The 18036-nt window shown below is 45.7% G+C and overlaps 1 protein-coding gene across 1 annotated transcript; it reads left to right on the top strand.

Annotated features, from left to right (window-relative positions):
* Positions 1–572: 572 nt before the first annotated feature.
* LOC120728115 (interleukin-17A-like) lies at positions 573–3040 on the top strand. Its single transcript, XM_040022851.1, has 3 exons — positions 573–926; positions 1150–1289; positions 1780–3040. Exons 1-3 carry the CDS (start codon positions 906–908, stop codon positions 1967–1969), a joined length of 351 nt encoding a protein of 116 aa, XP_039878785.1. The 5' UTR covers positions 573–905; the 3' UTR covers positions 1970–3040.
* The last annotated feature ends 14996 nt before the right edge of the window (positions 3041–18036 follow it).

Below are 18036 nucleotides of genomic sequence, written 5' to 3'. Positions count from 1 at the left end.
CTCAGTTTGGACATGAAACCAAACGCAGGTCGTATCAGTTGTAGCTACATCAGGTCAAATGTCGTTTCCCTTAAGCCGTGATAAATGTCAGTATTTATTCTGACTGATCATCCCAAAGGCTGACTTGACAAAATAAGAGCCTGAAAACCAGAGAAGAAGTCTGAAAGTGCTCAATAATCCAGGATAACTTCAAACTGATCAGCAGGTCAGGAAGTCAAAAGCCAACTACAGGATATGATAACATATCTAAAAGAGCTCAATTACATGAAATAATTAAATGTGTGTTTAATTCTGTTACAGCCTTTTTACCTTTTGAAATATCATGTTATGTTTTCACCTTTGATTTTCTCTCTTTGCTTTGAAACTTGAAAGTTTCCCTCGGGAACAATGAAGCTTAAAGCTGACTGAACCCATATGGAAAAGATATATATAAATCTTATAAAGTTTGTATCTGTCTTGTGTCAAACTTGTATGAAAAGCATATAAGAGTGAAAACAGATATAAGATCCCTTGAAAAATTATATAATGAAACTTGTATGTTTTGGATACTTACTAAAACAATGTATGAAAGTAATGAGAAAGTGGCCACTTTCATGAGTAATCACATATAAGTTTTTACTATTTCTTTTCCACATGGGAAAGCCTGCAGGTTCAGACTAAATTTAGCCCCCGACACAAAACAAACTTCAACCACGTACACACTCGCTGACTGATGTGTACGCGCGATGATGACATCCCGCTGACACGGCTCCGCCACCTCCCCCACACAATGCAAATGAGCTTTCATCAGCGAGTGACAGGATAAAACAGGTGTGCTCAGACAGGGAGACACCAGCAGCTGTGTGCCAGCAGAGAGTTTACACAGGTGAACAGGAGGAGACGCATTCCAGCTCAGCAGCTTCAGCATGAACTCCAGCGCTATTCTGGTGAGTACGAGCCGTCACCTGGAGAACAGGTGTGCAGATGCTTTGTACGCTCTGACTTCACCTCACAAGTGACAGCCTGGAAACAGCTTTGGACTGCACAGCTCATTACTACACAAACTACACAAACCCTTTCATTGAGCTTCTTTTGGAGGGACGTTGGAGACAGATCAGTCAAAGCCTCTGATCGGTGTCATTGTGTCAAAATGTGTGTTTGTCTTTCCAGCTCTTCCTGGGACTGATGGGGACAGCGTTCAGCAGCCCGGTTTGTCCTCAGAACTGCAACTATGCTCAGCACTATCACAGGCAGTACTTCACTCATGTGTCCGACCTCCATAATTCTTCAGTCGCGCCCTGGAAACTACAGTGAGTTTACTTACTTAAAGCCAGGAAAGAAGAAAGATTTAGGCTTCATTGATCATACAAACACAGCTGTATATATACGACTGGTGCTTCAGGAGTGTAAGGATGCACTTTCAGTGGGGGCCACTCTAAGCTGTCCTCATGACTTCATGGTCTCAGTCGCTGGTTTCAGGTCTTACTGAATAAAACACAATGTTCATTTTGTAAATTATGATCTCATTACCGTCACAAATGAGCAGGAAGTCATGGAGGATTACTGGGTAATGCCCTGTCAGTCCAATCTTGCTGCAGACTTTATGCCACCCAGCCATAAAAACTGGATTTCAACATTGATTTTAGCAGAGGAAAGGTTGGACACAGTGCTGGGACAAGCACATGTGTTAGAGCTAAAATTCACAGGCTTTTGAGTCCAGCGTGAGCAGATCTTAATGTCTGACACTGTCACACCTGAACACTTCCGTTTATCCGTGGACTTTGTTTTCCTGTGTTTCAGAAACAACTCTAAAGCAGGCCGAGAACCACAGACGATCAAGGAGGCCAAATGCATGCCTTGCAGTGTGGAGAACATGGTGGCCAGACCAATCTTCGTACAGATTCAGGTGTACGAGAGCATAGGCGAGCATGGGTATTGCAGCTGTCCGTTCGATCTGGCGGTCGGATGCACCTGTGTCGCGAAGGAATGACGGCCGGACGCCAGGCTGTGCTGAATGTGCCGTAACAACCTGCTTTTAGTTACTGGCTGTGCCTATATTGAATGTATTTATCTGTAACTAGGAAATACTGTTTATCAGGTTATATATGAGTGTGCATGTAAAATGCGACCAAGTCATAGTTTTTTGAACTTACCTATATGTCAATGACATGTTTGTTTACATGAGATCAAACTTCATGAATTTTGTGGCAGTGTTGCTCGTTTCAAAGCAACCTGAATCCTTTTTTGTTCAATGTGCATCTGAATATCACATTTTATTATTTACATGCATCATGTAATATGCAGTAACTTGATAATATCATAGTCATTTCAGAATATTTCTGGTCAGTACCAATGTGAAAATGTTTGTTTTGTATTATCAAAATGCTGGATTTTTATGTACCTCACTGAGCTTCAGTAAAACTATTAAAGCCTCGTATTCATCAAAGGATTTGTAGTGCACTAAATGTGTTTTAATTGCTGATGCCTGGTTTTACATATAAGCACAGTGCTAATAGACAGATAAAGCAATGAAAGTGTATATATAGCGTTATATAATAATATTGCTTAGCAGAACCTAGTTAAATGTAAAAATAAATGTTGTTGTAGCACTGAACCCTGTGGAACTTGTAACAGTCACAATGGTGTGGTGTCTCTTTAATGTAACATAAGTCAAGGGGTTATGAGGTCATTAGTGTGCGCCACTGCCCTCTCTGTGATTCATGGGAGCGACGTGCTTGCACGCGAATACATGGAGAGAGACGGACTTTATATGTTTCCCCCTCCAGAAACCTTTTGGTTGTGCAATAGTTTTTTATCTTTTTTTGCTAGCTGGCAGCTGTCTGCTCCCACAGGCCAGGACCCATCCTTCAACCCCTCATCTTCCGGTTCCGGTATGATGGTGCCTGTAGCTGTGTCCAAATTCATGGGCTGCATCGGCCCTGTCACTACCTGATCCGTACCGGAAACCCGATCCGTACCCCGCATGCGCCAAAGGTGTCTACTTCCAGTCGAAGCGTTTTACGATAGTTACAGGTCAGAGTATCTGTTAAGATGTTAAGAATAACAAGTATCTCTTAAAATGTTTCCGATAATGAAACATTTCAATATAATGTAGACAAAAACGAAAAATAAAAAGATAGTGACAGATCAGGACTCTCGATCCTTACTGCGCATGTGCAAAGTCGGACCATACAAATCGGGTCTACCCGATCCGTACCGCGCATGTGCAGGGGTTTTCTTCTTCTTCTGTTAGTTTAATGGCAGTTTACTCCCAGTGTACGAGGATACCGCCACCTGCTGACTGAGCGAATGAACCCTATTGTAAACTGAATTAGCGTCATGAAAACGTGTGTTAAATTTGATTTAGTGACAGTCGAGTGTGTTTATGCTTGTCTGTGTGGAGAGGATTGATTGATGATGATGTCCGCTATCACTGTCAATTGCCAGTAAACACTTAATCTGGCTGATGAATCTTCACGTGACATATTACAAAGTCTGTATTATTAACTCTGTAATTAGGCGCCATTCTTCTTATTTTACGGCGCTGTTGTTCAGTCGGGGGACGCTCTCTGTTGAGGAGAAAAGCATGAATTTGTTTGTATACGGATTATCCATTGCTTAAATGTCCCGGTAGTCGAAAAGGAGGCAGAGCTGTTGAGAAATGCTAGGAGCTAACTGGGCGCTAACCGTGTCATTCAAATATATTGAATGTCGCAATGTTGGTAAAGAGAGGAAGTGACGTAAGATTTGTCCATGCGGGGTACGGATCGGGTTTCCGGTACGGATCGGGTAGCGACAGGCCCACATAGACCGCGTAAACTCTCGACCGTCTCACACGTCTTTTTAATCAGTTTTCTGTTTGATGTTTATTCAGCTGTGTGAAAACCAAGGAGGGACCCACCCGGGGGATTAATAATGTTTTATTTTATCTAATCTAATAACTTTAATCTCAGCCAAACTGATTTACTCACGAACAAACAAAACACTGAAAAAAGCCCAACAGTAACATTTTTAGGTTGTCTAAGTGGCTTATATATTACGTTTAACCTGAGTAGCGAAACACCGCGGTGATCTGAAAATGATGTGCTGGGAGTTGTGGCATTCTCAGCGGCTTCAGTGACCCTCGAGCTCTCGGCTCACTATCGAGCTGGTGGGTAACAGACGTCTCCGAAAACGTCGATATGGTGGATATGGCGGGCCACGAAGTCAAGATGCCTCATCCTCCTGCGGTATTTTCCATCCTCCGCTGCCGACACCGGTGTCTGGATCTTCGTTAGGTGTCATCTGTGGCGCCTTTCTGGGTCCACGCAAATCACGGAGGAGAGGAAAAAGAGCAGGTGTCCAGGTAAAACTCAGACTGTTCTGGAAGCGGGGACTAGCTGTGTCTGGATCTATGAGACGGCGCTACCTCAGGAGTGTTCATCCAGACTCTCCGGTTGTTTGGCCTTCCATCCCCACGGTGAGTGGAATTTATGAGCGTCGCGGATCAAACTCTCTGTTTCTTCGTCCCTTAAATCGGGCCGTTTCTGTTAATGATATGTCTTCTACTTTGCTGAGAGTGGCGCTTTTTAACGCTCGATCAATGACTAATAAAACGTTCCTGCTGAACGATTTTATTCTTTCCAAGAAACTGGACTTCTTATTTCTTTTTTTTTCTTTTTTCTTTTTTTCTTTTTTTTTTTTTTTTTTTGCCTGTCCCATTTGGTTCTTTAGCCGTCAGAATTGTTGTCTGAAGACCAACAGGGATACCCAATGGATTTATTTTGCCAAATGGATCATCGTGGCATTGCCGTATTGGTCCATTTGATCAACCTCTGTTTTTATTATTTATTATATTTTATTTTCAGATGTTACAGACGGGACAGACATGAGTGAGGGATAGGAAAGGGAGAAAGAAAGAGGAAGGAAAAGAAAAACAGAAGGGGAGAGGGACAGTGAGAAAGGGGGGGAGAAAAAAAAATCTCCTGGATCACCTGTTGAGAGAAGAATAGAAAACAAGCAAAAAAAAAAAAACCAAAGCAACATACTAAACACAACACCATCGCATTAATCTAGCTAAGTGTAAACAGCAGTAAATACTAAATATTCAATGTTGTTGTGCAGCACGCAGGACAGACAGCGCACAATGTGCTTTGAAGTAGCAGCCAAGAAAGGTGTAATTTAAGTCTACGAGCAGTGAACACGCGTGTGCACACCTGTGTGGATCAGTGCGCTTGTATTCAAATGGTTTCCACATGTAATGGTCTGCAAGAGGATGTAGAGAGCCATAGCCCCGTCCCCCAGGGCATGAAGCAGGCATGGAGGAGATCCAGGTCCCAGACATCCAGAGGCCCCAGAGTGCGAGAGCCCAAGGAGGACCACCGGAGGGGCATCCGTGCCACCCTCATGGGAAGGGCTGAGGATCCCCAGACGAGGCGTCACCCAGTAGCCACCGAGCAGAAGCTAGAGGGGGCTGCACCGGCGTGCCCGCCGGCTCTGCCGGCAGCCAGCTGTGCCAGAGTGAACCGAGCCGCAGGCCCAGAGGCCAGAGGCCCGAGGGCCCCCCGCACCCCGGAGGAGGCCTGACTGAGCAACAGGCGCCAGGCCCCGCCAAGTAGCCACCGGGAGTGAGCCGGTACATACCTGAGTGCCCAGCCCCGGACACCAAGAACCACCAACGCACCGACCCCTGAGGGCATCAGTCACCGGCAGGGAGTGTGGTGAGGGGAGATAGGCCTTTGGAGGGCCTGGGAGTTCCCAGAGAGGTGGAGTCTAAGACCCGACCTGACATATAGACACAGACAAACAGGCACACACAGACACAAACATGCATTCCCACCCTCATGCACACATATACAAACACTCAGCACTCACCCAACATAAGGATTGACATAAATGGACATGTACACACAATCACACTCCCCAAACATACTCTATACCCCGGGTCCAGGTACCCTCGCCCCCAGAGGGGGAAACAGAACCCAGACCCAAGAGATGTTACCCTTTCCCCCGGGGTGGAGGCAAGCAGACCGTCCCAGGCTCCGCAGCAGCAGGGAGGCCAATCGGACAGCTAACATCTCATCCCAGCCCCCCTGCCCCAATGGCTAGCAGAGAACGGGGGTGTGAGAAGACCCCATACCTCCCTCCTCCCGCTCATGTGTAGTGTTGCTGCGTGTTGTTTTAAAGTGCATTTAAAACAGGGGAGAGCATGGTGCTGCTGCCAGAGAGCAGCAGGTGTTAGCACGGCCCCTCCCGAGAACCCTCAATGTCTACATGGATTTAAAATTGAGAGGTGAGCACCAGCGCCAGAGGTAGGTTTGAGTACACAGACCGTCCACTGGACGCCGTTAACGTGCCCACCCTCAAGGCCCTATATGTATGTGTGTGTTATGAGAGTGTAAGTAATGTGGATGTCTAAGTTGTGAGATAAAATTGAGGCACAGGTGGCCAGAAGGGGACAGAGGGGGGGGGGAATGTCTCCCCTGCACCCTTGTGACACACCCGCACCCTAAGGCCCTACCTGTGTGGGTGAGTGTGGTGGAGCGGGAAGAGGGAGGTAGCCGGGGATGGGGAGGAAAAGGAGGGAGGGGAGGATGCCTCTCCCTAGGGCCAGCTCCCCCGCTGACCCCAGTAGGCACCCCCGTCCTCTGGTACCCACCAAGGCAAGGGAGCCCAGGTCCATCCAGACCGGGGCCTACGGTAGCACTGCCAAGCCCCACAGGACCCGGGGCAGCCCACCCTACCCCACCGCAGAGGAAACTGTACCCACCCCAACATTCAATCGTCTCCCAGACTACACAAGACAACAGACACCCAGGTTAAGTTTATTCTCCACCTCTCCTATGTCTCTCCCCCACCTGCAGAGTGGACTCCTGCAAGGATGGAACAACCTCCCCGCCAGTTGAAGAGCCCCCCAGTTAGGCCGATGCACAAGAGGCCCCCTGCGCCAGGGCTGAGCCCCCGTGCACCCACCTGCCCACAACCTCGGTGACACACCGACGAGGACCGAAGCCCCCAAGGCCCAGCCAGAGCCCCAGCACGGAGGCGAAGCACCCCCGAACCCCAAACCCCCACGCCTGCCCCGGATCCACTCAGGGGCAGCCAGGCCACCAGGCCAGTAACCTACGTCCAGCAGTACAGACCATCCTCCAGCCCCGCTGCACGCAGCCACGAGGAGAACAACCTCTAAGAGCGACCAGAGCCACTAACCAAATTATGAACACAACCCCCGGGTTAAGCCCTCCAGGGATAACGTCTCTAGGGGTCCTCCAGGCGCACTAAGCCCGTCCCAACTCCATATCAACCACAGTAGCTAAGGCGGGACCAAACCACGACCCCCTACCCCCGCTAGATGATGGAGCCGATCAAAGGAGCCCAGAGGGATTAATCTAATGTGGTGGCAGAGGCTACTGTATATCGAGACTAATGTGATCTATTAGAAGGTTTCTATATTGGCTAGAATTAAGATTATTTTTATTTTTCCAGTTCATGAGGACCGTTTTCTTGGCGATGCATAGGGCAGTAAAAACCATGTGGACTGTATTAGTTTCTGTAGTGACCTCATCCAATTTTCCCAACAAGCATACTAAAGGGGAGGTTGGAATTTTACATTTCAGACACTTTGATAAGTCTTCACATATCTCGTGCCAAAACTTCTGCACTGGTGGACAGAACCAAAGAGCGTGGATGTAATTGTCTGGTGTATTGCCTTGACAGTGTGAGCAGTTGTTGGAAGATGTAAAGCCCATCTTGAACATCCGATGACCTGTATAGTGCACTCTATGTAGTATTTTGTATTGTATTAATTGCAGACTGGGATTTTTAATCAATTTAAAGGTTTTTAAGCATACCTGAGACCTGAAGTTTTGGTCTGAAGTCTGAAGTCTGAAGCTGACTGATAAATCTGCTTCCCACTTTGCAATAGGAAGGGATATTGATTCATCTAATTTAGAAAGTGTTCTGTATATTTTAGATAATAATTTGGGGGATTTAAGAGTAAGGAAATGTGCCGCACTTGGTGGTGTTTGTAATTCAACTTGACTGAGGTTAAATTTCTTTTTTACTATGGATTTAATTTGTTGATATTCTAAAAATCTTTTCTTGTTGATCCCATATTGTGCAACTAGTCTGTCAAATGGAATAAATTCTGTTCCCTCTAATATATGTTCTAAGTATTTAATTCCTTTACAACTCCATTCTGGGAAATTAATCATATTATTGTTTTGTAATATGTCAGGGTTATTCCAGATAGGTGTACGTTTGCATGGGATTAATGAAGACTCCGTTATTTTTAGAAACTCCCACCATGCTGTCAGAGAAAAGCTGATGTTGATACTTTTAAAGCATTCATGTCTTTTGATGTTTGAGCTAATAAATGGTAGGTCTGAAATCTCTAGATCCTTGCATAGTGCCTGTTCAACATCTAGCCAGGGCTCATCTAAGAAGGTATGTTTTGACCATTCTGAGATGAACTGAAGCCTGTTGGCTAAGAAGTATTGGTGAAAATTAGGCAGATCTAATCCTCCTCTATCCTTGGTTCTTTGTAGTGTTTTTAAGCTGATACGCGGGGGTTTATCTTTCCAAAGGAATTTGGAAATATATGAATCCAGAGATCTGAACCAATCTTGTGATGGTTTGTTAGGGATCATCAAAAATAAGTAATTTATTTTTGGCAAGATCATCATTTTTATAGTGGCGACCCTTCCCATGAGTGATATGGGTAAAGATTTCCATCTAGTCAGATCGCCTTCTACTTTCTTTAGAAGTGGGATGTGGTTTAATTTAGTTAAGTCTGAAAGCTTAGGAGAAACATTAATACCTAAATATTTAATATTTCCAGATTGTAGTGGGGCAGAGGAAGAATTATGGAAGGAGCAGTTAATGGGAAGAACTGTAGATTTTGGCCAGTTAATTGAATAATCTGAAACTCTTGAAAACCAGTTTATTAGAGTAATTACCTCAGAGAGGTTGGTTTGTGTGTTTTGCAGAAAAAGCAACACATCATCCGCATAGAGACTGATTTTATGTTCTATGTTCTTACATTTTATGCCCTTAATTGTTGTAGCCTGTCTAAATGCTGCTGCTAGAGGTTCGATAAAAATTGCAAAAAGTGAAGGGGAGAGTGGGCATCCCTGTCTGGTGCCCCTCAGGAGACAGAAGCTGGAGGATGTCTGGTCATTTGTTCTGATACGAGCCGTTGGGGAATTGTATAATATTCTTATCCAGTTTATGAAAGAGGATCCAAAACCAAATTTGTGTAAAGTTGCAAATAGAAATTTCCAGTTAACTCTATCAAATGCTTTTTCTGCATCTAGAGATAATATTATGGTTTCGATGTTTTTATTGTATGAGTAGTCTATTAAATTAAGTAATCTACGAGTGTTTGTTGAGGAGTGATGACCTTTTATGAAACCAGTTTGGTCAGGATGAATTAAGAGGGGGGTCATTTTCTCTAATCTCTTTGAGAGAGCTTTGCAGATTATTTTAAGGTCTACATTTAAAAGAGAAATTGGACGATAGCTTGAGGGAAATAAAGGGTCTTTGCCTGGTTTTAGCAGGAGACTAATGTTGGCAGAATTCATATTTGGTGGTAGTCTGCCCTTTTCCTCGATTTCCTGCAACATGCTGTGGAATACTGGTGCCAAAATTGTCCAGAATTCTTTGTAGAATTCTGCAGGAAAGCCGTCTGGACCTGGAGCCTTATTATTGGGCATACTTATCAGGGCTTCCTGGAGTTCACCTGGCGTCAGTGGCGAATCCAATGCCATTGCTTGACTGTCTAGTAATTTTGGAAGAGTTACGTTGTCAAGAAACAGATCAATTTCATTTTCAGATGGGTTTATTTGTGGTGAATATAAAGTTTCATAGAAATCCCTAAAAATGTTGTTTATTCTTCCAGGGTCATATATTGTGTTCCCCGATAAATCTTTAGCAGCACATATAGTTGTTTTTTATTTATTTATTTTTAACTGGTTAGCTAGAAATCGACCTGATTTGTTACTGTGTTCAAAATTCTGCAAGCGAAGTCTTTGTACAAGGAATTGTGTTTTTTTATTAATAATTTCATTTAATTCTAGATTTGTTTTGCGTATTTTGTTCAATGTTTCCTGATCTTGGTCGCACGCGTAGGCTTCTTCTAGTGATTTGATGGTTTTTTCTAATTCCTGAATATTTTTGTTTTCTTCTTTCTTTTTGTGTGATGAGAAAGAAATTATTTTACCTCTCATCACAGCTTTCCCTGCTTCCCATAGAACAGAAGCAGATATTCCGGGAGTGTCATTAAAGTCTAAATATGAAGTCCATTCCTTTTTAAAATATTTAATAAAGTCTTCATCTTTAAGCAGTGATGTATTAATAAATCTCCAGTTTTTACTTGGCGTAGTATTATTCTTGTGCATTAGTGTTAAAGATACAGGAGCATGATCGCTGACAGCTATAGGGTGAATCTCAGTGTCTGAAATGTCACTCAGCAGTGAGCTGCTGACCAAAAAATAATCCAGACGACACTTCTTATTTCTAACTGAAACCTGGCAGGGCGATGGTGACTTTTCATCCCTCGTCGAACTTTGCCCGAGTGGGTACTCCTTCATCAGCCGGCCTCAGTCGTCGGGTCAAGGAGGAGGTGTGGCTGCGCTGTTTGGAAGCCGGTTTTACTGTCGCTCAATGGTCGGACACGTTTCATAGTTTGAACTACAGCTGGTTAAAATTGGAAATAAAGATCCGTTTTACTGCGCTGTAGTGTATCGTCCACCTGGCCTAAACAGCATGTTTTTAAAGGAGTTCAGTGACTTTTTATCCTCGACTTTGAAGCTGTTCTGACTGGTTATAGTCGGGGATTTTAATATACACGTTGATGATGACTCTGACCTCTTTGCCAGAGGTTTCCTTAGCGTCATGGATTCTTTTCATTTTACTCAGCATGTGTCTGGTCCCACACACACCAAAGGACACACACTGGGCCTTGTTTTTACTTTAGGTTTAAACATTGATTTTATTTGTACTGAGGTCATTTTTATTTCGGACCATCGTTGTATTCTTTTCATCTGTCCCTCTCTCCTATTTGACATGTGGTTAGCTCTCGCATCTTCAATTTAACTGCTGTTAAATTTTCCGATGCTTTTAATTTAGTTTTATCTCCTTATAACAATGTTCATCTGTTAAGAAATCTTTTTAATAATCATTGTCTTTGTATTTTAGACAATGTTTGTCCTGTCAAAACTAGACTAGCTCCGGTTTCAAAGTCGTCTCCCAGGATAAATGACAGCATTCGCTTCTTAAAGCGTTGCTGCCGTAAGGTTGAGCGTTTATGGAGGAAAACGTGTTTGCATGTCCATCTCCTTCATTTAAAGGACCTTTTAGTCTCTTTTAACACTTCAGTTCGAGATGCAAGGGCGGCCTATTTCTGCAGAGGTAACCCCAAGGCACTATTCGACACCATTAGTGATATTGTTGCTCCTGCTCCACCTGCTGTCCCAATTTCATCAAATGAAGATTGTGAAAAATTTCTTTCTTTCCTCGTTGAAAAAGTGAAGAACAGTATCTCTCCTTCTGTGTCTCTCTTGTCTGCTCCAACTCAAGCTAGGCCTGTAATTTTAGAAAGATTTTTACCTGCGTCCTTACCAGAGCTGGTCAAGTTAGTTAATTTGATGAAAGCGTCCTCCTGCTCTCTTGATATTTTACCTGGATCTGTGTTTAAAAATGTCCTTCAGTCTATCGGTCTGTGTGCTTACAATTATCAATACCTCACTGGTTTCTGGTCGGGTCCCTGTTTATTGTAAGAATGCTGTCATTCACCCACTGTTAAAAAAACCTAAGCTTGATGCTTCTCTTCTCAGTAGCTACAGACCGATTTCAAAATTACCGTTCATTGCTAAGATTTTAGAAAAGGTTGTTGCTAAGCAGCTTATAGCTGTTCTGGATGAAAACAGCATTCTGGATAAATTCCAACCTGGTTTTTGTAGAGCTCACTCTGCTGAAACTGCACTCCTTAGAGTCTCCATTTTGATGAGATGTGATGCAGGCGAATGCTCCGTACTGTTGATGTTGGACCTGCGTTACAGAAAAACACTGAAATATACACTACAATGGGAAAGGTGACTTTAATAAGGCCGACATAAAGACTGTGCTCACAAAGTTCTATCAGCATGTCAAATGTCCCACCAGAGGAGAGAACACTCTAGATCAGGGGTCTCAAACTCCAGGCTTCAAGAGCCTGTGTCCTGCAGATTTTAGATCTCACCCTGGGTCAGCACACCTGAATCAAATGATTAGTTCATTCCCAGGCCTCTGGAGAACTTCAAGACATGTTGAGGAGGTCATTTAGCCATTTAAATCAGCTGTGTTGGATCAAGGACACATCTAAAGCCTGCAGGACACCGGCCCTCGAGGCCTGGAGTTCGAGACCCCTGCTCTAGATCATGTTTACTCCAACATTAAGCATGCATATGGAGCCATACCCCTCCCACACCTCGGTCAGTCTGACCACCTCTCCCTCCTGCTCTCCCCAGCCTACACCCCCCTCAGACGCAGTGCAGGCCCACCACAAAGACTGTTACAACCTGGCCTGAAAATGCTCTCTCCAAACTACAGGACTGCTTCACACAGACAGACTGGGACACCTATCCTGCCTGAATGCCCTGACCCCCATCATCGTGAAGTGCTTCGAGAAACTTGTCATGGCACACATGAAGAGCAGCCTCCCCTGCTCACTGGACCCTCTGCAGCTTGCATGCCGGCTGAACAGGTCGACCTCAGGGCTGTGTTCTCAGCAGTTGGCGTTCTGGTGCAGCAAAAACAACCTATCACTGAATGTGGAAAAAACCAAGGAGATGATCGTTGACTTCAGAAAGACTCGCTCCACCCACACACCACTCAGTATCCATGGTAGAGACTGTTAACAGCACCAAGTTCCTGGAAGTTCACATCTCAGACGACCTCACCTGGATGACTAACACCACCTCCATCACCAAAAAGGCCCAGCAGCGCCTAAACTTCCTGAGACGCCTGAAGCGGGCCAACCTCCCTCCTCCCATCCTCACCCTGTTCTACAGGGGCACCATAGAGAGCGTCCTGTCCAGCTGCATCCCCGTGTGGTTTGGAAACTGCAAATTCGGCGACCTCAGCCGGCTACCTCGGATCGTCAAAGCAGCTGCCAAGATCACCGGAACATCTCTGCCTCTGCTACAGGACATCTTTCACAAACGCTGCATCAGTAAGGCCTCTTGCATCGTGCTTCACCCCTCACACCCCTCACATGGACTTTTCTCCCTCCTCCCATCTGGCAGACGCTATCGCAGCATTGGAGTCCGATCCTCCAGACTGCGAGATAGCTTTTACCACAAGCCATCAGACTCCTGCGAATACAAGACATCATCAACCACAGAGGCTGTGAAAACAGAAAACCTGAGTGTGCAGTCGGCAGAGGAAGTAAACAGCTTCTTCACCCGCTTTGAAACACCACAACAGCAGCGCTCATCTGCCTCAGCCCTGCTCCCATCCTCATCCTCACCTTCCTGCACCGCTCCACTCACTGTAACGGAGCACGATGTCAGACGTGTGCTCCTAGCAGTGAACCCCAGGAAGGCGGCCGGTCCAGACGGAGTACCTGGCAAGGTACTAAGAGCGTGTGGCCACCAGCTCACCCTCATCTTCACCAGACTCTTCAACCTCTCACTGGATGAAGCAGCCATCCCATCCTGTCTAAAATCAGCCACAATCATCCCAGTGCCGAAGAAGTCTCCCATCACCAGCCTGAACGATTACCGCCCTGTGGCCCTCACGCTGGTGATCATGAAATGCTTCGAGAGACTAGTCCTTCAGCACATCAAGGATTACCTCCCCCCAGAATTCAACCCGCACCAGTTTGCATACCGCGCAAACAGATCCACAGAAGACGCCATCGCCCTCCACTCTGTGCTGAGTCACCTAGAGCAGCGGCAGAGCTACGTCCGAATGCTGTTTGTGGACTACAGCTCAGCCTTCAATGATCCCGGACATCCTCATCATCAAACTGGTCACTCTCAGCCTCCCTCCTCTCACATGTGCCTGGATAAAGGACTTTCTCACAAAACGGCCCCAGACTGTGAGGCTCCGCCCTCATCTCTCCTCCACTCGCACACTGAGCACCGGCTCCCCACAGGGCTGTGTGCTGAGCCCCCTCCTGTATTCCCTCTACTCCCCACGACTGCAGTTCGACCCACAACAACAATCTCATCATCAAGTTTGCTGATGACACCACGGACTCATCTCAGAGGGAGACGAGGCAGCCTACAGAGAGGAAGTCTTGAAGCTGGAGGCCTGGCACTGAACACCAAGAGAACCAAAGAGGTCATTGTGGACTTCAGGAGGCACAGCACTGACTTAGCCCCCCTTTACATCTTACTTTACTTTACTTTATTGATTTATATTGCACTCTTCACAGGATAAAAAACACAAAGTGCTTCACAATAATAATAAAGAGATAAACATAAAACAGTACAATCCAACATACAGCACAAATCTAATTAAAAGCTAGTCTAAATAAGTGAGTCTTAAGATGCTGTTTAAAAGAATAAATACAATCTAGGCAACGTAGAAATGGAGCGAGAGAATTCCAACACCGGGGGGCGCCGCTCTAACCGATCTATCACCTCTGGTTTCAAAATGTGTTCGGGGAACTACCAACAGCCTTTGATGAGATGATCTCAGGCTGCGAGAGGGAGCGTGAGTTTCTAAGAGAAGAGAGAAGAGATGAACTCACAGGGGTCTTTTTTGTCTGGTCCCTTACCCAGGACCAATTTGCCATGGGAGACCCTACCAGGGAGCAAAAGCCCCCAGACAAACGAGCCCCTGGGATCCCTGGGACACACAAACCCCTCCACCACAATAAGGTAGCGGGATTGTACATATCCACCTTTTAACTTTTCTATATATATGTAATTACATGTTGTGTGTGTGAGAGAGAGACATTTCATTTTTGTTTCTGACTGGGAGTTCAATTTAGTTTCCTGGTGTTACTCTGTCATCGAATGTGGATGCTTTGATTTAAAAGAATCCGCTCACATAAACAATTTCACTGAAACTGCGGCGGCTGAATCATTCGCTGTAAACGAGCTGAGACGGGTTGCACGGTTGCAGTAGATCTGATCTGCCTCCACTCACGATTTCAAAATCACGTTGGATCATAAGAAATGAGCCGCTTTCGTCAGCGCCTCATCACAATTCGCCGATGTCAGGATGTTATTGCGCTTGGAGCAGCACGCCAACTCGTTCAGCAGCTTGTAGTGTTAAATCACCTGAAACCAAATACAGAAGCTGCGGCTTCAAGCTGGTGTCAGATTGCACACGTGTGCTTTCATAACGTTATCTTTGTACTCAGCTACAAACCATTGTGCTCATCTAAGCTGTGAGCTGATAAACCACGGCATCAACACCGCACACGGTGCTTAAAACAAACACAACTGCTATGTGGTTTATATATGTTTATATACTGTATATAGAAAATAGCAGAACACAGAGCAGCCGATGAACAGATTGTGCACAGTGTGAAAGTCTGGGGTGACTTTTCGTTCCCTAAACTGAATCACTCCTGTAGGTGTATATTTATACATTCTTCTGCTTGTGTCGGTGATGGCCTGCAGTCAAAGATCCTGAGAAACAAACAGCCAACAACATTGGTGTTCCTATTGGAGTCATAAAGTCCTGTGGTTTACTTTCCAAGTGCGTGGGAGTGTTCGGAGGGATTCCCTGCCTGCACACAGGCCTCATATCTGGACAACAACACAGAACAGCGCTGTGGAATATGCTTTCCATGCTGCATGTGGGATCGCCTTTTATCCGCTCTCCCATTGTCCAGCCCTCTCCTGCTTCCTCCATCCACCCACCTGTTTACCTTTCATTATGCAAATACGACATTCGAGGTCTTCCCCAGGATTCCCGAACACAGAGAGCAGCGCGACATTTGAGGAACAAAGGAAGGGAATACACAGAAAGTGTTTCCTTTATTTTATTCTTCCAACGAGGGGAATTATCAACATGTCGACATGTTCTTCAACACCTGAAGTGTTCAGAAAACACCAGCACTTAGAGCAAATTCAAATCCACAACATTCGTTTTATATGAGAAGCTGAAATTCAGTTTTTGTAGGTTCAACTTTACAGATTCTTTATGTTAAATAAAAGGTAGTTACCTGTGTATAAACAAATCTCTGCTTTCAAGATCAGGCTTCAAACTTTCCTTTTTGCTAAAGCATATAGTTAGTGCTGGACCAGGTGACCCTGGATCCTCCCTTAGTTAAGCTGCAATAGGTGTAGGCTGCCGGGGATTCCCATGATGCACTGGGTGCTTCTTCTTCACTCACTATGTGTTAATAGACCTCTGTGCATTGAATCGTACCTGTTGTTGACCTCTGGCTCTCGTCTTTGAGCCTGGTTCTGTCGGCGGTTTCTTCCTCCCCATATGATTGTTGGGGTTTCTCTGTGTTATTGTAGGGTCTTTACAATATAGTGCAGCTTGAGGAAAATTATTCTGACTCCTGCAATAGATAATTACTTCAGTTTATGAGTTTGTGCAGGACAACTGAGCTGAAATGTCAGGGAGAGTTGCTGTTGGAGTAATTCCAGGTGTGCTGTGGGGAAACCCCAAGAAAGGACTGATGTACAAACAGGGACTAATTCAGCATCAGGAGAATCAATGAAGCTAAAAGAAGGGGCTGTGCTGTGAGGAGTGTGGCTGTTACTGTTGTTCAGATTTGGTAAGCATCTTGGCCGTCTTGTACAAACGTGTGTTTATCCGTCTCCATGTAAACTGGAACCATACAAGCTTTGATTTGGTCATTCGTTGTTTCCTTTGCCTGAGGAAATCATCCCTGGATCACTTCCAGATGGTCCAGGATGCTGCTGTGAGGCTGCAGAAGGCTTCGGCAGGTCCTCCTAAAGGTCCCACGTGACCCTGACTGTGTCCTCTTTACACCGGCTCCCCATAAAGTTCAGGGTTACTGTCAGATTTTGGCGATCACTGTTACAGATCTTGGGGAGTATTAATGAGGTCCTACATCCACTCCTGACTGCGAGGTCTCTGAGGTCTGCTCATCAGGACTTGCTCGGTCCAGGTGACTAAAGGAGACTGTGCTGCAGACCCAAAAGCACTTTGCCACTTTAGTTCTTGAATAAACTTTACTGACTTCCTACAGAAGCACAGGTCACACTGGCTGTTTGGAGGCTGTGTGCATGTTAGTCAAAGCACACTTACCTCCACTCGTCTGCACTGATGAAGCAATCGGTGACATTCAGGAGACACCCGAGCGATGAAATTCATCAATACTGTGCTTCATGCTAAGAAACGTCACAGCTATGACATCATACAATAAATATGTCCAAATACGAAACTATCGTGAAACCGCAATCACTCAGAGCTCACAGGAGGATGAGCACAAAGGTCTGATTACAAATACAAGTCGGGTCATTGCAATTATTTTTATGACAATCCCAGTTATTCCACAACTTAGACATCCACATTACTCACACTCTCATAACACATACATATAGGGCCTTGAGGGTGGGCACGTTAACGGCGTCCAGAGGACGGTCTGTGTATTCAACCCCACCTCTGGCGCCGGTGCCCACCTGTAGGCATTGAGGGTTCTCTGGAGGGGCCGTGCTAACACCTGCTGCTCTCTGGCAGCAGCACCATGGCCTCCCGTGTTTTAAATGCACTTTAGAACAACACGCAGCAACACTACACATGAGCGGGAGGAGGGAGGTATGGGGTCCTCACACACCCCCGTTCTCTGTTGGCCATCGGGGCGGGGGGGCTGGGAGGAGGTGTTGGCCGTCCGATTGGGATCTGGGATGCGGGGCCTCCCTGCTGCTGCGGAGCCTGGGGCGGTCTGCTTGCCTCCACCCCGGGGGAAAGGGTAACATCTCCTGGGTCTAGGTGCCGTTTCCCCCTCTGGGGGAGAGGGTACCTGGACCCAGGGTATAGAGTATGTTTGGGGAGTGTGATTGTGTGAACATGTCCATTTATGTCCATCCCTACGTTGGGTGAGTGCTGAGTGTTTGTATATGTGTGCATGAGGGTGGGAATGCATGTTTGTGTCTGTGT

Source organism: Simochromis diagramma, unplaced genomic scaffold (assembly GCF_900408965.1).
Source record: "Simochromis diagramma unplaced genomic scaffold, fSimDia1.1 OVJJ01000308.1, whole genome shotgun sequence".
Taxonomy (NCBI): Eukaryota; Metazoa; Chordata; class Actinopteri; order Cichliformes; family Cichlidae; genus Simochromis; species Simochromis diagramma.
Note: the sequence above shows the minus strand (reverse complement) of the source record. Positions and strands in the feature narration are given on the sequence as shown.

Coding starts and splice junctions, on each gene's coding strand:
- LOC120728115 (XM_040022851.1), top strand. CDS start 906: ATGAACTCCAGCGCTATTCTG. Junction 927..1,149: donor TGAACTCCAGCGCTATTCTG/GTGAGTACGAGC, acceptor TTGTCTTTCCAG/CTCTTCCTGGGACTGATGGG. Junction 1,290..1,779: donor GTCGCGCCCTGGAAACTACA/GTGAGTTTACTT, acceptor CCTGTGTTTCAG/AAACAACTCTAAAGCAGGCC.